General features: G+C 32.3%; 1 protein-coding gene across 3 annotated transcripts in view; it reads left to right on the forward strand.

Moving 5' to 3' along the window:
* The window catches only part of LOC101723938 (ALX homeobox protein 1), a 247,726-nt gene that overhangs the window by 182,845 nt on the left and 41,581 nt on the right, over window positions 1-23,300 (forward strand). For 2 of the 3 annotated variants that reach the window (XM_087192559.1, XM_013066581.3), the window contains one exon: window positions 5,787-5,910. In XM_087192559.1, the coding sequence (XP_087048685.1) occupies window positions 5,787-5,910 (124 nt within the window). Of the gene's footprint in view, window positions 1-5,786; window positions 5,911-19,080; window positions 21,705-23,300 lie in introns of those variants that run through there. The other variant, XM_087192560.1, reaches the window with a different exon arrangement.

The raw sequence follows: 23,300 nt of genomic DNA on the forward strand, positions 1-23,300 counted from the left end.
AGTCGCTGAGTATTTTTCTTAGAGAAATTAACTTTCACTCAAAAACTTGACTCTACCAAATTCTCATAGCGATATTTTTTCATTAACTTTATTGGTACATTTTAGGTATACCATACAGTTATATTCATCACTGGGAACTTGTACCTTTACATGATGTATCTTGTTCTTATTTTTTCCCCATTCCCTGTCCTCCCTTCAACACCTCCATTCCTCCCTCTTTACAAAGACTTTGTTTCCATTTTTTCCTTTTCTCATACTTTTTTCCTTTCCCTTCTTTCCTTTCCCTAACCCCTCCCATGTCCCCTATTTGTAATAGTCCAAAACTTAACACAAACAAAATCTCATTCCGTTGTTTAAAGATGCATAGTGGTACATACCTGCAATGGATATTAAACAAAAGGGAGTAAAATGTAGTTAAGTACAAAGACTTCCATGGACCTTAAGATTACGTTGAGAAAAAGCAGCCAATCTCAAAATACTCTATACTGTATGATTCCATTCAACTCGCAGTCTCGAAATCACAGTTATAGTGATAGAGAGAATATCAGTGGTCACCATGGTTATGTACCTGGCTAGTATTACTATAAAGGGTAGTAAAGGAGTTTCTTTGGTAATATGGAACAATTCTCTACTCTGTTTCTGGTGATATTTATTATGAATCGTACATATAACAAAATCTCAGAGAACTATAAATAAAAAATTTTAGTCCATATAAAAACTGGTGAAATCCTAAGAAGGTATTTAGTTTAGTAATACTATTGTCTCCAGTATGAATGTCCTGATTTTTCTAATCATACTGTTCTCATATAAAATTTTGTCACTGGGGAGAGCTGAGTATAGGGTGCACAGGTCACAGTCAGTATTGTAACATTCAGTACAATTTTTGGTAACTTTTTCAATTTTCTTATTAGTATGTGTTTGTAGTAAATAAAGATTACATTTCTCCTGGGGAGTTGATACATGTATATAACACATCTTACTTTATTTTTTGTCACTTCCATGGGAAATTTAAGTTCTAAAATTTCAAAATGAAAACTTTGAAAATAATTGAACTTCATGTTTAAGGTTTGTGCATTTTATTGCGTGTAAATTGTATCTGTATATCTTTAATACATTTAAGTACCTTTCCATTCACATATTTTATAGAGTGAGGCCTCTGCCTTGATGTATAAGAAAAGGAATTTGTGCAGTGTTGATGGTGTATTATGAAGGGGAGGATATGCATAACTTATCTCTGCAAATTTAGTAACAAGAGTTTTAAATCACTCCTATGCCTAGAAATAGTACAAATGATGATGTGGTATATTTATAGCATATAGTGATTTTGTCATAATTTGCAAGTTATTGAAATGTTTAAGGTAAATTAAATTAGATCTTACAGTTGGAAGTACAGTGAAAAAAGCAAGTTGCAGAAAAAAAGATACCATTTGTATTAATTTTACAAATAATAGTTATCTATCAGTTAACACTAGTGACGTATTTTCTTGATTTCTTATTAGTACATCCTTTCAGTACATAATGATTATATTTATCATGGGTAATTTGTACATGTATATAACACATCTTAATTCTTTTTTATTCCCTTCCACTTCCATCTCTCCCTCCTCCCTCTAACTCTTGTTCCCATTCCCATTTGCAAAATCTCTATTTCCATTTTTTTCTTAAATTCTCTTTATTAAATCCCATTTTTCCTCCCCTCCTCTTATTTACTTTCCCATTTGAAAAAGATCTCCATACTTCATACTATCTATCTTTCACTTTGCTGTTTGTTTATACTTTCTTATGTCATATCAGTAAGCCATTCACTATTTGAACTTGTGTGTTTGATTTCACTTAACATTATGGTCTCAATTCTGAGAAATGTCATTGATTAATCATGTAGACATCATAGAATATATTTACAAAAACCTACATGGCATAAGTCAATCTCTTGGCCTGATCTCTTGATGATATATCAAGAGATGCGATAAAAAGTGATGTATGAATCTGATGAATGCATAACGTGACACTGTTTTACAGCGAGATTTTTGTAAGTAGAGGTAGTACACTCTAAATTAATGAATGTGTGACACAGCAAATATATAAACCACCGAATTATCATAGTCTTATTATTTTCAAGTACATGTACTGTGTATAATTTTATGTGTTATAATTTTGTACAACTGACTATTGAGTATGTTTGTTTAGACCAGCATCACCACTAATATACAAGTAATGCAAAGCGCTATGAAGTTGCCATAGCAATGACCTCACTAGGCAGTTAAAAAATTTTAGCTCCATTATAATCTGATGGGGTAACAGTCTTATATTTAATCTTCTGTTCACTGAAACATTGTTTTTATTTGTAAGAATATACTGCACAAAAATTTAGTACATGTATGTAGAAAATTGCAAGGTAGCTTATGACTTCAACTTTATAACACTTGATTTCTCCTTTTTAAAAAACTAATCTTGGTAACAATACATTCATATTTGTTTTTAAACAATGCTATTTAATATGTGTTTACTTCCAAAAGTACAAAATTTTAAAATAATTATTCATTAAAATTTTATGAAAAAAACAGAAGGAAGAACTGCTTGGTTTTTATTAACTGAGAGACAATCTTTTTTTTTTTAGTTTTTTTTTGGTTTTTTTGAGACAGGATCTCACTATGTATTTCAGTCTAGCCTTGAACTCACTAGGTAGTCCAGGCTGTCTTGAACTCTCAGCAATCCTCCTGCCTCAGCCTCCTGAATCCTAGGATTGCAGGCGTCTGCCACCATTCTCAGTTTGAGTGATAATGTTTGTTTAATTAAATTCCCAATCTTAGAGATGAACTAGAATCCAAATACTTAGAAAATTTTGTTTCAAATTTCATGCTCCTTATTTCATTCTGAAATACAAGAGATCCTTCATACTCGTGGCTTTTCTATTTGCTGATTCAACCAAACATGAATGTAAATGATCAAAAACCTTGTCTGCACTGAAGATATACAGACTTTTTTCTTGTTATCACTCCCTTCATAATTCAGTATAATAACTATTTAAATACCCTACTTGTGATTGGAAAATATGGTGAATGTTTAATTTCAAAACTGATTACAGTAAAAGACACATTGCCGTAAACCCTCCTCAAAACACTCCCCTCACTTTGAACAAACTTCTACCATCTTTCTTGACACTCTGATGCAGCTCTGGAAGTCCTCTTGTGCCTGCAGTTGTACCCTTAGAGCTGAATGGATTCCAAAGCTTATCTTTCATGGTCATTTTTGGTGTAGGGAAGAGCCAGAAGTCTCAAGGTGCCAGCTCCTGTGAGTTGGATGGGTGAGGACACACCCTAATGCTTTGGTTGGATGGCCCTTGGCAGCAGCAATCACCGTACTTTTTATCGAAGTGGGCTTTTGATCAGGGCTGCTTCAGAAAGTGGCAGCAATGATGAGATAATTGTGTTCACAGAGGGGAGTATTTTGAGAAGAATCAATGACACTATGTCTTTTATTGTAATATATGTTTTACCTACATATTCACTGTACATTTTGAACACCTCTTGTAGCATTTACATTGTGTTAGGTATGATAAGTAATCTGGAGATTCAAAGGAGAGGCTGTGCAGGTTATAGGCAAGGACTGTGCTATTTTATGTAAGAGAGTACTGAAGAGTATCTGTATATTCTCTTTGCATGGTATAGAAGACAAAATGTATTTTCTTTCCAATTTCTCTGTTAGTTTGCAATAAAAGGAAGAATGATATTAGATTGAAAGACAATATTTTCAGAAATAGAAACTAAATATTAATGCATATGGGATGTACTAGATGCACTAACAAACATAATAACTGGTCTATGAAACTTCTAAGTTTCCATTTAAGCTGGTAGATGGCACTAATGTGAAATCATGTCTTCCTATTACATTTTACTTTTAATTTGATTCCCTATGTATATAGAAACTGATATCACTTTTGTTGTTGTTGTTGTTTGAGTCAGGGTCTCACTACATAGCCTAGGCTGGCTTAGAACTCACAGTCCTGACTCAGCCTCCCAAGTGCTGGGATTACAGGTGTGAACCACAGCACCTGCTTGGATCAGTTATTTGTTATTTGGAAGGATAGTCTGGATACTACTGACTTAGATGATTTTGAAATTTTTGGAAGGTTCTTGTTCACAAATATTGTCTTAACTTATACATATCATTTTATTTCAGGGCAATTGGGATTTCTACTTTTTAAATAGATGTAGTGAAATCAAATCTTGTCATCAAATTGAAATAAATCTCATTTTTAAACATTGAGACATAATAGCTAACCTCTTTTTGGTAAGCATAGATTGCCCTATATGAAAACATGATTAAAATGTTTTAATTTTTATTTAGTCTGACCTATATAATAATGCTTTGGTATTTCCCCTTGATTCTTAACTGGTTATTTTTAAGTGTTAGCATTGATGGAGCCATTCTAATCAGAATTTTGGACTTATATTCCTGTACATAGATTGAGATAAATTCCAGAAAAAAATGTCATATTCTTCATACAAATCACAAGCATAAATTGGCCAATTTTTATTGATTTCATTTTAAACAATTTACTACTGAGGATTTTAAACAGTGCAATTATATCTCTTTGCCAGTTTCGTCCAAAACTACCTGACATTATACAGTGGTTCCTATTCTAAATTCAATAATAGCAACATTAAAATACTTAAAAATGGTAAGTGTGTGATGTAATACACAAGGTAATTCACTCAATCTTTCCATTCTGCTGTGTATACAAATTTCAAAGCATCACATTGTATATGACAAATGCATCAAATTTTGTCCAGTGATAAAGAAATTGGGGAGATATGATTTCACTCATCCATTCACTCATTCATGTACATGTGCAACTCTTTCAGTCTTTGTAACTCATCATGTGGAGGGTGTTCTTATGTCTTTATTTTGCTGAACTTAAATTTCCTCACATAAAACATTATGGACAATGATTTTTCATATGATCTCAAGCATACTGTGGTTTGGGTTAAATTCCAGCACTTAGAAGCTGGAAGATTTTTTCTTCACCTCATGGCATTTCCCTCCACTTCAGAGATGAACTATGATAAATCTTTACTTCATGCACTAGATATTCTGTAAAACAAGATCTTCTAAGTAAGGAACAATTCTTTTGACTCCTAGGTTTGGTCTTAAGTAGTAATAAAAGTACAAAGGTAATTTTATAAGAATCATATCTTTATGTCCTTGAAATAATATATCATAAAATTTCTGTATAATTTCATTTATCCCAAAGTCAAACTTGGTATGTAATATTTCATATTTATAATAGTTTCAATAAAGACTAGATATCATATGACTTTGTGGCATATAAAGATGGGATGAAAGGCATTTCAGGGAATTTTGTTAATAAGTCTAATACTTATAAGTGGCAAAACATAAACATTGCAGAAAATAATGTAATATGACATTTCTAACATTCAATTAAGAATTAAATAATATACTTGGTAAGTAAGTGATGCTAAGCTGTTTAAAATTTTACCAGCTGCTTTTGAGATTGATTTTCATCAAAATTACTGTACTAAAATGTTTTCTTTTGTTGTACAGACTCAAATAGCAAACCTCAATTTTAAAATCGGCTCTTATTTGCAAAAAATGCTTTGACATAGTGCATTTGTTCTGCCTGGGCAGCAATAAAGGATTGTGGTATCATTTTGAAGAAGGTTGTTTGACAGAGCCTGCTTGTTTATTTGGGGTAATGTGAGCTGCATTCAGAAAATGCCATATTTTGTTTCATGATTGTATACATTCTCTCCCATTGCTCCCAGGCAAGACATGTAAGCAGAGAAGACACGGATTTAGACCTTTTTTCCATGACCAGTGGAAGTACTTTGTCTGTGAACAGAGAAAAAAAGAGTCAGGCACATAGCAGACACTCAGCGGGATCTTCAAGTAAGTTGTGGTTTCCTTCAGAATTAATTTAGAAATCACAAATGAATTGATGGAACCTAATGCCAACAAGCTTTCTTTTACAGATAGGGGGTAGGATGGCAGTAACCAGAGAGGCCCCCAAAATGTACATTTGAATTTTCCTCTTGCTTTAAATGTCTTCTTTGGTATAAACAAAATTAAATAATTTCTAAAATTAACAGCATCAGTTTTTATTGAATTATATTCTATGGTTTAGTGCCCCTCCCCCCTTCCTCCACCCTGTGAATCATATTAAATTTTTTGACCCTTTATTTCTAAAAGAAATTTTAGGATAATTTCAAAATGTTGAATTTATATATTAAAGTAATATGTTTTGGATTTTTGTCATTCATAGATATTGTATGTAAAGTAATTTTTAAATTATTCAAATGTAGCAGATAGTACAAAGTCAAAATACATGGTATTAACATTATTTCCATTGTATAAGTGACAGTTATGCTTATTAATGATGACTTTATATTTTACACCTATAATTTTCAATTTATAGAAAGAATAGTTACACATTTCAAGAAAATTATTTCAATAAAATTTCATTGCAGTTATGAACTCTGAAAGAATATAAACTTTTAAAAAATATCCGTACCTTGTGGTATTTCAGGGAACTAGAACCAATTTTTTTGAAGTCTTCATTTAATTTATTTACTAGAGACTCCAAAATATCTCCTAGAATGTTATAGTACATTAGTATAATACATTTCCAATAAATTTTATTAATATTCCCAAAGTACAGTGAAACTCAAAAGTCATCACATAAATTTTACTTCATTGTAATTATTCAGTTATTCTTCAAAAAGTTTTATTACTCACTGATGTTACAATCATATTTATAAAAAGTTGGGATTTGACTGAATGTGAAAATTTTAGTAATCCAGATAGGGCTTTCCAGATAAATCAAAATGTCAAAATTATTCTCAGACTTACATTTCATCCAAGTACTCAGTCTTTATTAGGTTACAATCATTTAAATCCATTAATATATGCAAGTTTAGTGTGATAAATTTTAATTGGCTATCTTGACATAATAATTTTAATATGTCTAATTTTCAAATATTTCCCATATCTTAAAGTACAAAGAACTTCAATTTTTCCTTACCTGATTAGAGAATCTAGTCATTGCTTAAGATACAAAGAAATATTTTAGATTTATTCACTTAAACAAAATTATTGATGCAATGTAAATTTCTGTTATTGCTAATTACATCAATTTTCCACATTTCAGAATCAATTAGTGTCACATATACAAATGAATGATGCTATCCATTTTATGAATTGTGTATTATATAATCATATATATATATATATATGAGTTTGCAGGATTGTAGTATTGTTTATTTTTACATAACAAAACATTACCTTATTACTATACAGAGTATCAAAACGTGTTCATAATGTATTACCTGGGTTTTAAAACATAATTAGTTCAATAATTAGCAACTATCCTGAAATATATACACTTCCTCTTTCACTTACATTACATTGAATCACAGATCCTAAAGAATATAAGATCAGTAGAACTCATTTCTTAGCACAGTGTAAGAGATTGAAGTAATGATATTTTCACTGTACTTAATTCTAATTGTCACCATTGACATTTCCAAATATCACAAGCTTCTATGTATATACTAAGTGACCATTTAAAATAAGCCATTTTGACCGGGGATTTAGCTCAGTGGTTTAGCCGCCTGCTGCGCAAGTGCAAGGGCCCAAATTTAATCCCTGGTACCAAAAAATAAAAAAAATTTTAAAAAGCCAATTTAAAAAATAATTTTATTAAATAAGACAATTATTATGAATAGAATACTACTTAATTATGATAATTACTAACCTATGATATCAGCACAATATAATGCTGAGTATGAGCTCTGACATCCATCCTAACATATTTCTTAAAATGGGAATAAGAGTAGAAATACCCGCCTTGTAGAGTTGTTGGGATGAAATGTAGAACATTTAAAATAATAGCTGGAACAAGAAAAGTGATTAGTAAGTGTTCTTCATAATCATCACCTACACATAGCTATAAAAAAGGAATCAATTGAGTTAAGACATGACATCCCTGGCTGGAGATGTAGCTCAGTGGCGCCACGCCTGCCTGGCAATTTTAAGGTCCTGAGTTTGATCCTCAGTACCAAAAAAAAAAAAAAATCTCTAGTATGTAGACACTTTGTGTAACTGGTTCTGTTTATAATAAACCTACTTATATATTTTGGTTAACCAAAATACTTGGCTTACTCTATTATTCTATAGAAATCTTTTAACCTTTAAAGTTTTTGGATCTTAGACCTCCCTGGCCCTGGGCCAACTACTTATAGCTTTGATATTTTGAAAGCTCTTTTTTTCTCCAGATTTTTCTCTCTCAAAACTTGTCACCTTGTTAAACTTAAATATTCCTTTTTCCTTTGCAAGCCAACTCTCAAGAATAGTTTATGGGCTGCTGCTGTAAAACTCTCTTTGAGCCTTTGAACTTTTCTAGATATTTCTCTTTCAATGTTGCTACAATATTGTAACATGTATACTTTAGAATCAGATAAACTCAGGCTTAGAACCTCAGTTCCATCATCATATGTCATATTGTCACCTAGATGGGGTCTGAAGAGGTACCCCCAAAGAGAAGATGAGGACATCAACTTGCTCTGTGGAGTAGGTTCTTGACTTATTGTCAGAGAAATGAATTTTAGGAAACTTCAGTGAGATGCATAGGAAAATTAATTAGAATTAGAAAGTAAAAGAAAATATGGATTTTAGCTTAAGGAGCTGCAGGGGGCACAGCTCTGATGAAAAGGATCAGTCTGGATTTTTATGGATCAGCTGGAGTTGGCTGGGAACTGGTTAATCATTATTTCACTTCTGGTTCTACAAAATGGCTCCAGAAGTTCCTGCCGTCTGAGAGGAAGTTCAGTCTTCATGAGATGATTCTTCCTGCTTGGGACACTCTCGGTTTTATGGCGGCTCTAGTGAAATCAAGTGACTGTAGATTAGAGGCAGTGACTGGAGATGTCTTAGCCCTCACTGAATGTCTATAAATGTCTTCTCTTGGTGTCTTCTGTCTTGAGAGCTAATCAATATTATATTGTACTGAATGCTTTTAGAAACACACTCCCTAAATGACTAACATGCCTATAAGCAGAGCTGAGAAGGGATTTGATCTAAAGTTTTGGGAAATAAAGGAGAGATACACAAAATGGTTAAGCTTTGTTCTACTTGTAGTTACCTATTAGGTGTCTCAGTTACCTATTGGGTAACTTTTGTTGATGTTGTTATTGTTTGAGCAAAAACAATTTTGGGGTCCCTGACAGCCTCAAAAGAAAACACAAATTGTACCTTTAATGAGTAGCAGGTTAAGATCTCAGGAGTTTGTTTATCCTGTATCTCTGATGGTCTCTGATTATGTCAATATGATGTTGGGTAAATTATTTGACTTCTAATAAGTTATTAGTGAGAAAGAAATTACTAAAAATATATATAAAGCATATGATGTATCACCTAGTGTATGGTAAGGCCTTAAAGAAGAGTATCTGTTATTTTCATTGTTTGTTGTTTTATGTTCCTTCTGAATATTTTAAAACGAATACAAACTACAGTTGCCTTGTTTTACTGTGTGTTAAAGAAAGAACCAATATGCTTTTTGAATGGCAACTTTCTTAAGCAGTCTTTTCTTAGAGCTTCCTAAATTTTCTTTTCTTTTGTAAAATGGATATGCCAAGAGATTTTTCTCATTTAGGTAATATTCAGGCAAAATACTTTATTTTACTAAATTAATTTGTTTTTCTCTATTAATTTTCCCATTTAATAAAGTATGCATTGCAATAAATTTTTATTACAAGAACAATTTGCAAATATATACATCAGTTAAAATTATCTTTTCTAATTTATCATTTTCACTGACAACTACTATAAATAGGAGTCAACAATTTAACTACTTTACCTTTCATATGAAAATGTTACCAAACAAATACAGCAACCTGACACAATCTTTTCTTAATCCAAATTCAGTGACATGTTGCTTTTTATTTTCCCTAGTACCAAAGTATATAGACTAGTTGGTAAAAGAGTAGACCATCAAATAATGTACTGCTTATCATTCATTCACCAAGAACCATTTGAGGAATGTTCACTGCAGCAGGTGTCTGTCTTCCTTCCTTCCTTCCTTCCTTCCTTCCTTCCTTCCTTCCTTCTTTCTTTCTTTCTTTCTTTCTTCCTTTCTTTCTTTTTTCTTTCCTTCTTCAAGGATCAAACTCAGAACCTTGCACTTGTGAGGCAGGGGCGGCGCCAGTGAGCCCAAACCCCGGCCTAGGTATCTCTCCTCATCTTTACACTTTCTTTATATTCCGTGTTCACTTAGCCAGGAATTGGGAATCTACGATATCTCTACAGTAGTGAATAACTCCACATTAAATTCTTTTTAAAGCATATCTAAACTGCTCATGAACTGTAATGCCTTTCTGTATGGTATTGAATTTTCTGAATATGGAATTAAATATCATTCAGAAGTGATTCAGTTAATTTTGTTGCAATCAGTGAGGAAAAGTTCTGTGGAGAAATGTAGTTGATTTGTACCAAGAATGACAATAGAGATTTAAGTAATGAATAAAATGGATAGAAGCCAATGGAACCAAAATATGAATGCATATCTGTAGGAAATTGAGAAATATATCTGGAACACAGGTTCCACATATTAGGTAATATACATTGAAGCTGAATTAAAATGAAAGCCGAGTTTAAGTAAGTTTGAAAATGAAGTGGAAAACTTGAACATCCCTACTAATGAGTAACTAATGAAGACTTTGGAAATAACTTGAGGCTTTAAAAAGCTTAAGGTTAGTTAGAGTGTTCTGAGTCTAATTTTAGCTCTTGTCAAAAAAGATTAGTTTTGGTTATCCAAGTGACAAATTGAAATGGTTTATTTGATGTCCATGCCCAATATTTAATATAAATTGAGAGACTAAATGTGGTAGCTAAAGGAAATATAGATTCTAAAACTTCCAAGTGAGATAAGCACAATCCAATATTATAATTTTAAATTTGCAAATCAAGAATTATTGCCAGCTTGCATATTCATGATATATATATGCACACATATATATTAATATCTAACTTGTATTAGCTGAATTTATAATCCCACAATGAGTAAACTTGAGATTTAAATATCATTGCCTGTATTTTGGGTTACATCATGACAGCAAGCTTGCCTCTAAATGTAAAAAGCACTTCTGCAGACTATTAAGAAAATTAAATTATTTGTACATGCTTAGGATATAACATGCTAAGGGAATGTGGAAGAATATAGGAACCATTTTTGTTTCACTCCTATATCATATGTTCATATTTCTTTATTTTTCAATAAATAGTGTCATTTACAAAACAAGGAAAATCATTTCCATTAACATTTTGTGGGCTTTTCTCTATACTGTGTATCCAAATGTTAAACTAATAAATGGCTACAGATGTTAAAGTAAGTTTGCCACATACTAGAGAAATAGTACTCTATAATGGAATTCAAGCAAAATGAATACGGGATTTTCAAGGGCATGGCTCTATTATGGGAGAAAATTTATCTCAGATTCAGTTGGCCACAAGAGTGTCATTTTTATTTGGGGGGATTTATTTTTTCTTCTTACACACTGCTGAAGTTTATGTTCCAGGAAGGCAGGGAATTTAATGATAGTTACCTAGAATAACTTCCTGGTACATGGTAGGCCCTTTAATATACATTGCATGCAATGAATGAATGAGACCATGCCTTAGATCCATGAGAGCTAGGAAGGAGAGTATTTTCTTGTGGCTGAAACACAATACCCACACCCATAACTGTAAGGAGGAAAAGTTTATTTTGACGCAGTCTGTAGAGGTTTTAGTCCATAATCTCAGGTGGTTCCATACCAGGGCAGCATGGCAGAGTGGCGGGACAGAGGAGCAATGCCTCTTAGCATGGTGGCAGGAGGCAGAAAGCAATCAAGGGCTGAGGGAAGGAGAGAGACCCTCCCAGGGCACACCTGTAATCACCCATCTCCTCTGACCAGGCTTCACCTCCCAAATCACATTTACATATAAACTTATCTGTAGACTAATCCACAGATGAGTATCACACCCCCATAAACCATAACACAGTCTGTACTGTTAAAGTAATCGAGATTTGGTTGGCATTTTACAGATATACCACAGCTTCTAAGAGTACTTGAGCTGTCCAAAATATTGATATTTATAAACATTTAAGACTACATGCTATCCATGTGTCAATGAGTTCAGCCAACCCAAGTTTTTATAGACCTATGTAATGCGGAGCCAACTGTGTTATTTGTTCATTCAAAATACCTACGAAAGGCTGGAGATGTAGCTCAGTGGTGAAGCACTTATCTAGCATGTACAAGTCCCTGGGTTTAACCTCCAGCACTGCAAGAAATAAAACAAAGCACAAATATTTATGGAATGTTCCTTAGATGCCCTGTGCACTACATAAAGGTGAGAGAACTGAGCATGACCAACATATTTCCATCCATCATAGGGGTTTTGATCTATATCAAGATATGGTCCGGTTGGGCCAGGGATTTAGCTCAGTGGTTTCGCCACCTGCTGCACAAGCACAAGGACCCGATTTCAATCCCCGGTACAAAAAAAAAATGATATGGTCCAATCAAGAGATAGATATCATACTATAGGTTAAATAGGACAAGTTTAGTACAAGAATTACTTATTGTACTAAAGGGGAAGCTATAAGAATATAAAGAAATTCCATATGATGGTACCACAGGGCTGAGGAAGAACACCCAAGGAAAGATGAACTTCAAAGTGTTTTAGACCTTGTTAGTGAAGTCAAGATTCAGCTACCAGATAGAGACGTGCCCTGATTTGGCAATGCCAGAGCTGATCTGAAGTTACTGGATAAACAGTAGGGATGGGAAGCAAGTGATTACTAATTGGTGGTATGGTCATAGAGTAATAGTGGGCACCAAGTATGGGCAGAAGGTGCAAAACCAGCTTTGATTTCCCTGTGGAAAGGGTGGTACATGTGTCATTTCTGAGCTGAAGCTGCATGGATGAAGAGAGATTCTGTTCTGGGCCTATAGCTCAGGCAAGCTGGATCACTAGTGTTCAAACCCACAAGAATTTAACCTAGTCCCACCTGTGGTGGAAAATCCAAAGCCCCCTCCTCCTACAGTGGCCTTCTGGCCCTCTGTCCTAAGAAAGCTTAACATTGATCTTATGTTAAAAGAAGTGCTTAAAGGAATTTCTTTATCACAAATCATATAATGATAGTGGATATGTATGCATGCATTAAATTACTACAACTATTTGTAAATGAATATAAATTATAAATGTATATCTGAAGCACATCTTTTAAAAAAGTAAATTGGACTCAGTTTTCTTCTCTTTAGAATATATTTGCCACATGGACATAATTAAGTCATAGAATTATTTTATTCACAAAATTTTAGGCTAGAAAATGTGTAAAATTAAGAAAAAGGAGAAGAAGGCCCGAAATTGTCAAAACAGTATGATTCCATTATTCTTTCTTCAAAGTTTTATATGGTATTTCTAGTCTATGAAATTATGTCATTATCATATTAATCAGCTTTCCTGTTGCTGGGACAGTTTATCTGATACCCACAACTTAAAGATTTGTCATAGAACCAAGAGAGATTATGTAAAGGTGCAAATTTCCAATGATGAATGTCATTATATCGTATACCTAAAATGTACCAATGCTTAGAATGAATAATCAATAATGCAAAATAGGAAGAAAAGGTCCAAAGGGGTAGGGGTAGTGGGAGGGGCAGGGGAAAGGAAAGAAGGGAAAGGAAAAATGATGAGAAATGGAAATAAAGTCTTTGTAAATAGGGAAAGGTAGAGGGGGTGAAGGGAGGACTAGGAATGGGGAAAAAATAAGAACCAAGATGCATTATGTAAAGGTACGATTCCCAATGCGAAATGTAATTGTGTTGTATACCTACAATGTATCAATAAAAGAATTTAACAACAACAACAAAAAAGATTTGTCTTATAGTTTCAGGGGATTCAGTTGATGCTTACCTGGCTCCAGGGCAGAAACATTATTAAAGAAGTGTGTGGTATGACAAAGTGGCTTAGTTCATGGTGCCGGAAGCAAGACAGGGAATAGCATCAGAGAAGAAGGAGCCAGGGACCGTATAGAGTACCCAGGGTCATACCTCCACAATCCAAGACACACCCAGAAGTGTGTTTCACTAATCCCTTGGGCAGCTCCTACATCATAAAGTTTACAATCTTAACCATAATATACCCTCCTTGTCGACTTGACACTCAAACATATCTCTTTAAACCATACCTTTTCTCCAAATAAGCAGAATAATAAATTAATTATTCTACCTGCCATGAGACAGCTATCTTGCATATAACTTAAAATGCAAAACTGTTGAAACCCACAATCCCCACAATTGTAGCATTTTTCAGAAGTCTAAGTCAAAATCTAAGGCTCAAGAGATACTCTTAAGGTAAACCTCTTTATAAAAGTAGAAAATAAGTTACATAATTCCAAATTACAGTGCTAGAGGGTACAAGTCTCCTTCCAAAAGAGAGAAATAGGGGAATAGAAGAGAATAGGACCAGAACAGACCAGCACCCAGCAGGGAGAAGACATTAAGTGCTGTAGCTCCACATCCTCCATCTAAGACACAAGGTGATAAGATGTGAATTCCAGAGGGCTGGGACCACCCCACCGATGTCACCCCGTGGTTGCAGGCAACAAGGCTTCTCTCTTGGGCTGGCTCTGTTCATGGCCTGCAACTTTCCTTGGCAGATATTCTGTGTTTCTAGCATCTCTGACTTCCTGGGGTCACCAGTGCATCTTTGGCTTCATTCCCACAACTACACACATTGTGCCCTCAGAGGCCCCTTGTCTGGCCTCCCAAATCTTCCTTTGAGATCTAGGTGGAAGTCTCCTTAACTTCATAATTATTGCATTCTGTGTGCCCACACATGGATGATGCAAACTTCTGCTACCAGCAGAAGCAGTAACCAGGTGCCTTCAGATCATGGCTGTAGTGGCCACTGAGTCCAAGGAAAGCAGAGTATAGTGAAATGAATCCTGGGGATCCAGATCCCTAGAAGGCACTTCTGAAGCAGAAGTCCCAGGGACTCTCCTTTCAAATGAAAGGGTAAGTTGATGATATGTAGATTGTGTTCTTAAACATGGTAATGGAGACTATAGCATCAGTATGAGTGCATGTTTAGAGATTAGGCAGCCTAGTTTATAGCCATTGCTTGGCTCTTCCCCAGGTTTTCTGTGATCTTGGTTAAATCACTTGCAACCTTTACGAAAATTTAGCAGCTGTAAACTAGGTTTGAATTTGAATTCCACGTCACATCTCTGATCTTTGTAAAATTGGATAAAGTATTTGAGGTTTGCTTTGTCCATTAAGAGAATATTGTGGCAAGAATGATGTATCTATGAGATATTTTGGACGCCTGTGAAAAGTGAAGGAGAATGAAAAACAAGCATGGAGATCCAAGGGTCTATAGAACTTTCAAATTCTATCATTCTACAATTATATACCAATAAAACATTTTATATGATAATTTTCCTTTTTTCCAACTAAAAGAGTAACGTTATTTCTGATGTTTGATAGTATGAAAGTCATGTTTATAATTGAACATTTTCTTCGTATCAGAATAGTTGTAAATGACCCTGATTTCGAACATTATTTCAATTGTCTCTACTTTGGCTAGGCACAGTCAACCTAAAAGGGAAAAAATAAAATAATTTTCTTAAAATGTTTTCCAAGAAAAGATCAGAAAATTCTGCTATCTGTAAGAAATGACAGCTATTTTATGAAATCGAGTGGAATTTTAAAAAGCATGAAGTGATTCTAAATTCAACACTCCTATTAAAAGGATCTGGATTAACAATATTCTACTCTACTTGCTAGTTGGTACTTTAATGTCTTAATACATTTTCAAAGAGAAAAATCTCTTATTGAGAAGCCAGTAAAACATTTCATTGGATGGCCTTTGAAAATAATCTATGGCTTAATCACTGGATATAAATTTTTTAGAATGCAACTACTTTTAAATTGAGAAAGACATAAAGAGGGAATTAGGTAAGACTTCCAGCTAGAAAGTGATTTAATATATTACTCGGAAATCAATTACTAAATTTCATGAGGTCTCGTACAAAAGTAAATGTTGTAATGGGATGAACAAAGGAATATAATGTTGAACTTACCTCTTTAAGAGAAATTTCAGGTTTCCATTGGACTATGGAATGTGGCATTGATTTTAAATCTGATCTTTTATACAGAATACAAATTCGAGAAACAGGCTGGTAGGACCTCCTACAGAAAATATTGGATCTTTTGCAGAGAAATCTAGTATATAAATGGACCAAAATTGGAAGGACACAAAAACATTGTGTTTAAGATAAAGCTAATAACTTTGCTCCCCTTTTAGTAAATTGTACCTTTGAAATTGTTTGTGTCTGTTTCATTCATCATACATCTATTGCAAATCTAGTATATATTAGGCACTATTCTACATTGTAAGTATAATTTCAATTAAATATTTAAATTCCAAACTTTCAAAAATGTCATTCTTTATACCTTATAAATTACACTTAACTATAATATACTATATTACAATTCCTAAGTAGAGCCTAAATTTATTTTTAAAATATTAAATCATTTAGCGACATTTTAAAAAGATAAGCAATATCTTCTTTGTGAAATAATTTTGCATTTTCTTTCCAAAGGCATTAATAATGAACTCTATCCAATGTAAAAAAACATTAATGAATTGCAATGTTAATTTTTAAGGTGGAACGACCTTCATTTGTGTTCAATATCTGTTTCTTTCCATGTCTATAGTAAAATAAATTGATTGGGTAGGAAGGTTGTATTTGTCCTAAGAAAACACAATAAATTTAAGCACTCGTTCACTGTGGGCCATACTCCTTAGCAACTTATCTTAAAAGTCATGTTTGAGTAACAACAGATTATACTGCATTGCTAAGGCTATTCCAGTCTAGACATTCACAGGTAAACTGTCCAACACTCTGAAAGGACGTGACCTGATATCTTATTATAGTTGAGCTAATGGACTAGCACTTGTTCAGAATCATCTAAGGAATCTTTTTTGTTACAAAGGATGCAGAGATTTCACACTTTCCAGCCAGAACCATAAAGTTTTTATCACAATGTTCTAATGTTAAAAGATGAAAAAAATCTTAATTTTGTGACATTTTTGTATTATCAGGTATCTTATTTAAACCATAAATTTATAATTTTACATAAACTACCAGGCCAAAACCCATAAATAGCCCACAAAAACACATGCACAGAGCCAGAGTGAACTTCACTAAAAAAATTTTGCAACATTACCATTTAACTATAAGAATAAATTAATTTAGAAAAATACTAATCACTTATGCTTTATTGGTAGACTTACCTGTCCATTTTATCATCTCGTTGCTCTCTAAGCATTCTGGCACCTGCTTCTAATATATATCTCCTTTAACATTTCCCTTTTTCAAGGCTCCAAGATCTCTAATTAGAATTTGACTATTTTAATGGTTATGAGATTTCCTGCTGGTCCCTTACCATCCATAACTTAAATTTACAAATAAATTATCTCCTCACTGGATGTTAAAAGCATTCTACATTTAGTTTAATTTTCTGCTGCAGATAGTGTGTAAAAAGTGAATGTGTTATGTTTAATCATGACTCTGCTTGCATTGTTTTCATTATAGACTAGAACTGAATTTTAAAAAGAATAAATGGAAATTTGGTTCATTTGTCCACTAATTAGCTAGCACAGTAGTTTTACTTGTACCTGGCCTTTAGAAAATCCAGGTACTCATATAATTCTGATATAGTTCCTTCAGATATTATCTTAAAGAAAATGATATATGGTAGTTTTTTTTATTTGTGTCTATTTTTGCAAATTCAAAGGAGACCACACTCTGAATGTTATTAAAGTATATGTTTATGTAATACAGCCAAAGCCACTCACTTATAATAGTATTCTTTGAACAACTTTAAAACTTTTGATCTATCATGTTTACAAAGACTTTGAAGGGTAAACAGAAACAAATAAAGGATACAAAAGTCTGAAAAAGCTTTTGATTATTATTACATTTTTTAAAAATTTGGGGGACTCTAAGATGGAAAGGTAGATACATAGAATGGAAGATGTAGAAATAATTTTCTCCTCTATTTTCTAGTTTATGAAAAATTAATACCTTTTACTCATTTTTTATTTTATAGGCCTTATTTCCAAATAATTGAAAAGCCCTTCCAAATCCCAGGATTAGGAAAAAAATTCTCACATTTGCTTTCCTAGTGATTTTATTTATGGTATTATTACGTTAGAGGCATACTTTATTAGTGAATATTAAATAAAATATTGACTTTTTCAGATAAATCATACTCATGTAAAGCCATATTTTGATTATGTTGCTATTCTTGGGTTTGGGGAAATGATTTAACATCATGGTCTGAGTTTCCTCATTTTTGAAATGAGGACAATGAAATGTATCTTGCAGATTGGTAATAACAATGAAAGAGGTGATGAATGTAAAGTGGGAGCCAGAGGCTGCAACTGAGTGGATTCTTTTAAGTCTCTGCTATTCCTTAAATGTGACATTTTCCAAAAACTTATATGAGTGAATTGATGTTGATAAAGAATTCAAGAGCAAATAGATAATGAGAAAATATGAGCAATATACAAAATATTACTTTAGCAGATTTGATATTAAATTTATGTTTTTGTTAATACTAAATCCACAATAGATTGTTAAATATGTGCATCATAGTAATATGTTTAATTATTTTGTATACTTACATGGTTGTGTAAGTGATATTTTCTACATGCAAAATCTTCTATTAAAATAATTACTTGGTATTTACTATGCCCATTATTGTAAAATTTCATTGTAGGAATCAAAATTGACATTTATATTTCTATTAAAAAGATTCAAATTTGCCTTTTATTTGTGAAGATTTTGGTCCAGCACTGAAAAAAAGAAGATTCACACTTCAATCTCACTTTAGAAGTTATATTGTCCCTAGATAAAAAGATTAGATCTTATAAATAGTTGTGCCAAGTTAAACTATTTTGTTGTATAAATAATAAAATTTTTCCATTGTCTTTTATTTTTATCAGAAGTTTTCAATTGGAAGTAACATACTAGTAAAGAAGATGAAACAACAACTCATAGAATTGTTACCTTTTGTTCAGCAAGAGTTGATATCTGACACTGGGAAAATTTACATTTTATGTTTATCCTTCAAGTTTAAACTTTGAATTTGTTCTTTTATTATTGCTTAAACTATTGAGTCTGATTTTTCTTAGAAATTATTGGGTAGGGTCTTTGATAGATTTGTTAAGTCTCAATATTTTATTCCTGAACTTTGACAGTTGGTTAAGCAAGCACATTAACACTTCAACCCTTAAAATAGTCTAGAAATCAAAACTGGATAATTAAAATTAATTATCGTCACACCAAGTGTACATTTATATGATTACTGGACTTATCTCACATAGGTAAACTTGAATAGTCTACTTCTTAGTCGAATAGATGCATAATAAATAGTTGTTGATTTAATGTCCTTGAACAAATTGATACTGTCCACTTGGAAGATCTGAGGAAGGTTAATGTGATTCCAGGCACAGTTAAATATAACAGGTATGAGAAACCACAGAGTAATGTTTGCAGATCATAACACTAGAAAACAGTAGCTAGTTTCAACAGCCACTAACATTATCCAGAGAAAGACAAATTTAATCTGCACTTATGTGATAGAGCTAGGCCTACAAATGCCACCTACACTTATTCCTTGTTTAATAAATTTAACATTTTTGAGGACAGGATCCATGTATACTGTATTGATAATAGATTAAAGCATTGTACTTCTAACAATATTATTGTAGTTAGTACCCCTTTCCTTCATGATCATTTTCTGTCTTAAATGGTTTTACTCTGAATTTGGGGGGATATTGTTATTATTGCTTTCAAAGAAATTTCTTACACTAATGTGGTGCAAAAATAAATGGGCATGGTCAAATGTGAAATGCATTTGTCAAATGAATGAAATTGAAGTGCAATAATATAATAAATCCTCAGGCTAGTCATGTTTATTGTTGCCAAATGTCTCCCTGCTAAGAACTAATAAGCATGAAAAGGGATAATGAAAGTTTCCATGAAAAATTTTTGGGAAACCTATCCACAAGTCTTCACTATCTGGGGATGTGGAAATAAGTATTTGTTTTATACTTGTTCCATATGAGGACTATAAACATGACCTTTAAAGAATAAAGTCACATGGAAAACAACTACAGTATGACACTTACCAGTATTATTTGGCTCACAGTAGAAAATTGACAAGAAAGCTCACTGAAAGACAAAAGTAGAACAATGCCTGCTACATAACAGGCACTAAACAAATACATGATGAGTAAATGTGTGAATTATAAGGAAGATTTTATAGTAAAGGTTTCAAAGATCCCAAGTGATGTTGAAAATTCAGTTTGGGTTTTAAATGTTTACATTCTAAAGGATGTAATAAGCATTGCAAAACTTATCTAAAATGTGTATTTTTCCTAAAACTTCAGCAAACATATAAGAAGTGAGAGAAGATAATTAGATGTTGAAATATAATGTGATATGAGAACTAGCATATCGACCTGAGGTAAAAAGTATTTTCAATTATTTCCACTATTTTTACATTACAAATAATTTTGTAAACATTGCTGTAAATACAATGGAACTGAATAGAACTCTAAAAAAAGATCTTTTAAAAAAATTGAAGAGTTTAGTAACAGACCTTTCCCAATTTATAAGAGAAATGGAACTAATATGACCTAATTTTTAGAATTTGTTTTAGAACCAGTTGCGTGCAATAGAAAAACGAATGACATAAGCAGTTTGTTGACTGCTAACTTTCATTTGTTGCTTAAATTAGTTACATTTTTGAATACCTAATCAACTTACAAGTTTCTAAGAATCAACCCAGTAAGAATATCTTACATCAGAAATCTACCACAGTCAGAGTTATATAGGTTAGCTATCAGTGAAAAGGATTTTAGTTAACCTAAAGGCCATATGTGGGAAGGGCAATTTAGTTCTGAAACAAATCACAAAACATATTTAGACTTTATAACCAAAAGCAAATCTTTCAAAAAAACATCCTCTAGGGAAAAAATGAAAACAATGTTGGGCAATTTTAGTATAAAAACCACAGATTTATATGAGCAAGACAATACTTTCAGTATACATTTTTGCGACCACATTGTAGCTGTCCTTATCTGTGCGGATAGGACCATGAGTTATCTTTAAGAACTAATCAAAAATTAAGCAAAGCTGAGCAAACAGTTTATGTTATAAGGTAGCTTCAAAGAGTCTAGATCAAATATATGTGGTAACTACTATAAAAAGTGAAAAAAGTCAAAATATGTGTAAAAATCTATATAATACATATCTACTAAAAATATTCCTATGTGACATGTTTTAGCTTTTATACTCGTGAGGAATTTTTTTCAAAACAAATGTATGTAGCTGAGGCAAATTATTGATGTTATATATCTTGGCTTAAAAAACAGAAATTTTAAATTGAATAAAAAATAAAGAGTTATTAACATTGACATCAAGTACTGTGAACATTTTTGTGGCTATTCTTGATCAGTGTACCAAACTTAACTATTTTTCTCATTTATTTGTTTCTCGAATACTAAGAAAAATGATTGTAATTGTCACTGTTCAATTGGAATTTTGAGATAAAATTATATTAATATTTCTTATAACTTATAGAAAACTTTCATTCTCTGAAAATTCCTAAGACTATCAAGAATAAATAAAATTACATTAAGGAAATCTGAACATGGTATAAACAAACTGAGTGTTATTTATTTTTTTATTTTCAGTGTTTGATTTTAAATTATCTATTTGAATTTCACTGTAAATGATGATTCTGATTCAAGGCTGAATATAACCTTGGTTTTAAAAAATGACTATTTGAATACTCTACTGTCTACCTCAACTCCAAATTTGCCCAATATAACTAGTTTTGGCACTTAAATTAATGTAAACGCTTTGCTGCTAAAAATTTGTTCTGGTTACTTTCATTAAAATGTTGAATTTTTTTTCCTCCATGCTTTACTTATTCTGTATCTGGTGTTAAGTAAGACAATATGGGGAAGCCTTTGAAATAGTTTCTATATCCAGGCACACAGTGTTGTGTATATTGGTGAAAATCCAATGACGTATTACTATTCATGGTGAGATTTCCATTTTGACCTGTTTAACAGTTTTTTTATACATACCAGGAGAGTCATTCAAAGCATTTTACATATTAAATTACTTATCAAAACACAGCATATATGGACCTTGACATTTGTTAAAGAACCAAGAATTTTAACCAAAAAAAATTGTTTTTGAGGGACCAGAACAAATCTTGAGCAGAACATAGATTGTGTGGCAAAGATGTGATCTCTTGGGAAATAAAGCGTACTCATTAAGATATACTTTCAGCATCTATGTGAGATGCTGATTGGTTTATTTCTGTGATGACCTGCAAATATGCAGTAGGCTGTTGTTTACAAAAATCTATAACGATAATCTTGCAGAAAAGGAAAAAACTGACAAAATTCTGTTAGTCATAATTTTCTGTTTCAGGAACCTATCACTAGGTCTAAATCTAATATCAGTTTTTGAAGCAAAAATCCCTTGTTACTTTATGTTCATGTGGGTAAGTAATTTTAGAATGATTATACATTGACTTCTTAAATTGCTTTTTCTTTTCTTTTTTTTCATTTCTAGAGTAATCATAGGACAAAGTAATGACTGCAATGAATGCCAATATGTGATTCCTTCACAAATGTGTGGTTTTACTCCTCAATTTATTTTCTATATATCAAAAGATTTGAGAGTGTATATAATAACAAAAAGACTCTCACTAAATGCAATGAGAGAATAAGCTATATTGATTACTGTTCAAATTGTTCACTTACACGTAGCAAAACAAACTCAAGCTTTTAAGCACACCTAAAATATTGTTTCAGCAGAAGCACTTTATATTCACTTGTTTGCTATCTTAAACAGTAATTTCATATCTCATCACTCTGAAGCTAAACTTCAAAACAGCTATAAAGCTGTCTTTTGATATCATACATTGTTTTAAAAATTGCAATTATAATTTCTTGAAGAAATTACAGTATACAAGGAAAACTTTTTAAATTGCCTTTTTAAATGTAGGTTGAAATGAAGTTATGTACAAAAATATTTGAAAATTCATTAGCAGCTTCAAAATAACAACACAGCAGCATTAGAGGAATAAAATTGCATCTGATGGTAAATTTCTAGTCAGTAAAAAAAAAATTCTTGAGAA

Source organism: Heterocephalus glaber, unplaced genomic scaffold, assembly GCF_053883595.1.
Source record: "Heterocephalus glaber isolate CG9 unplaced genomic scaffold, H.glaber_assembly_v1.0 deba00001572, whole genome shotgun sequence".
NCBI classification, from domain to species: Eukaryota; Metazoa; Chordata; class Mammalia; order Rodentia; family Bathyergidae; genus Heterocephalus; species Heterocephalus glaber.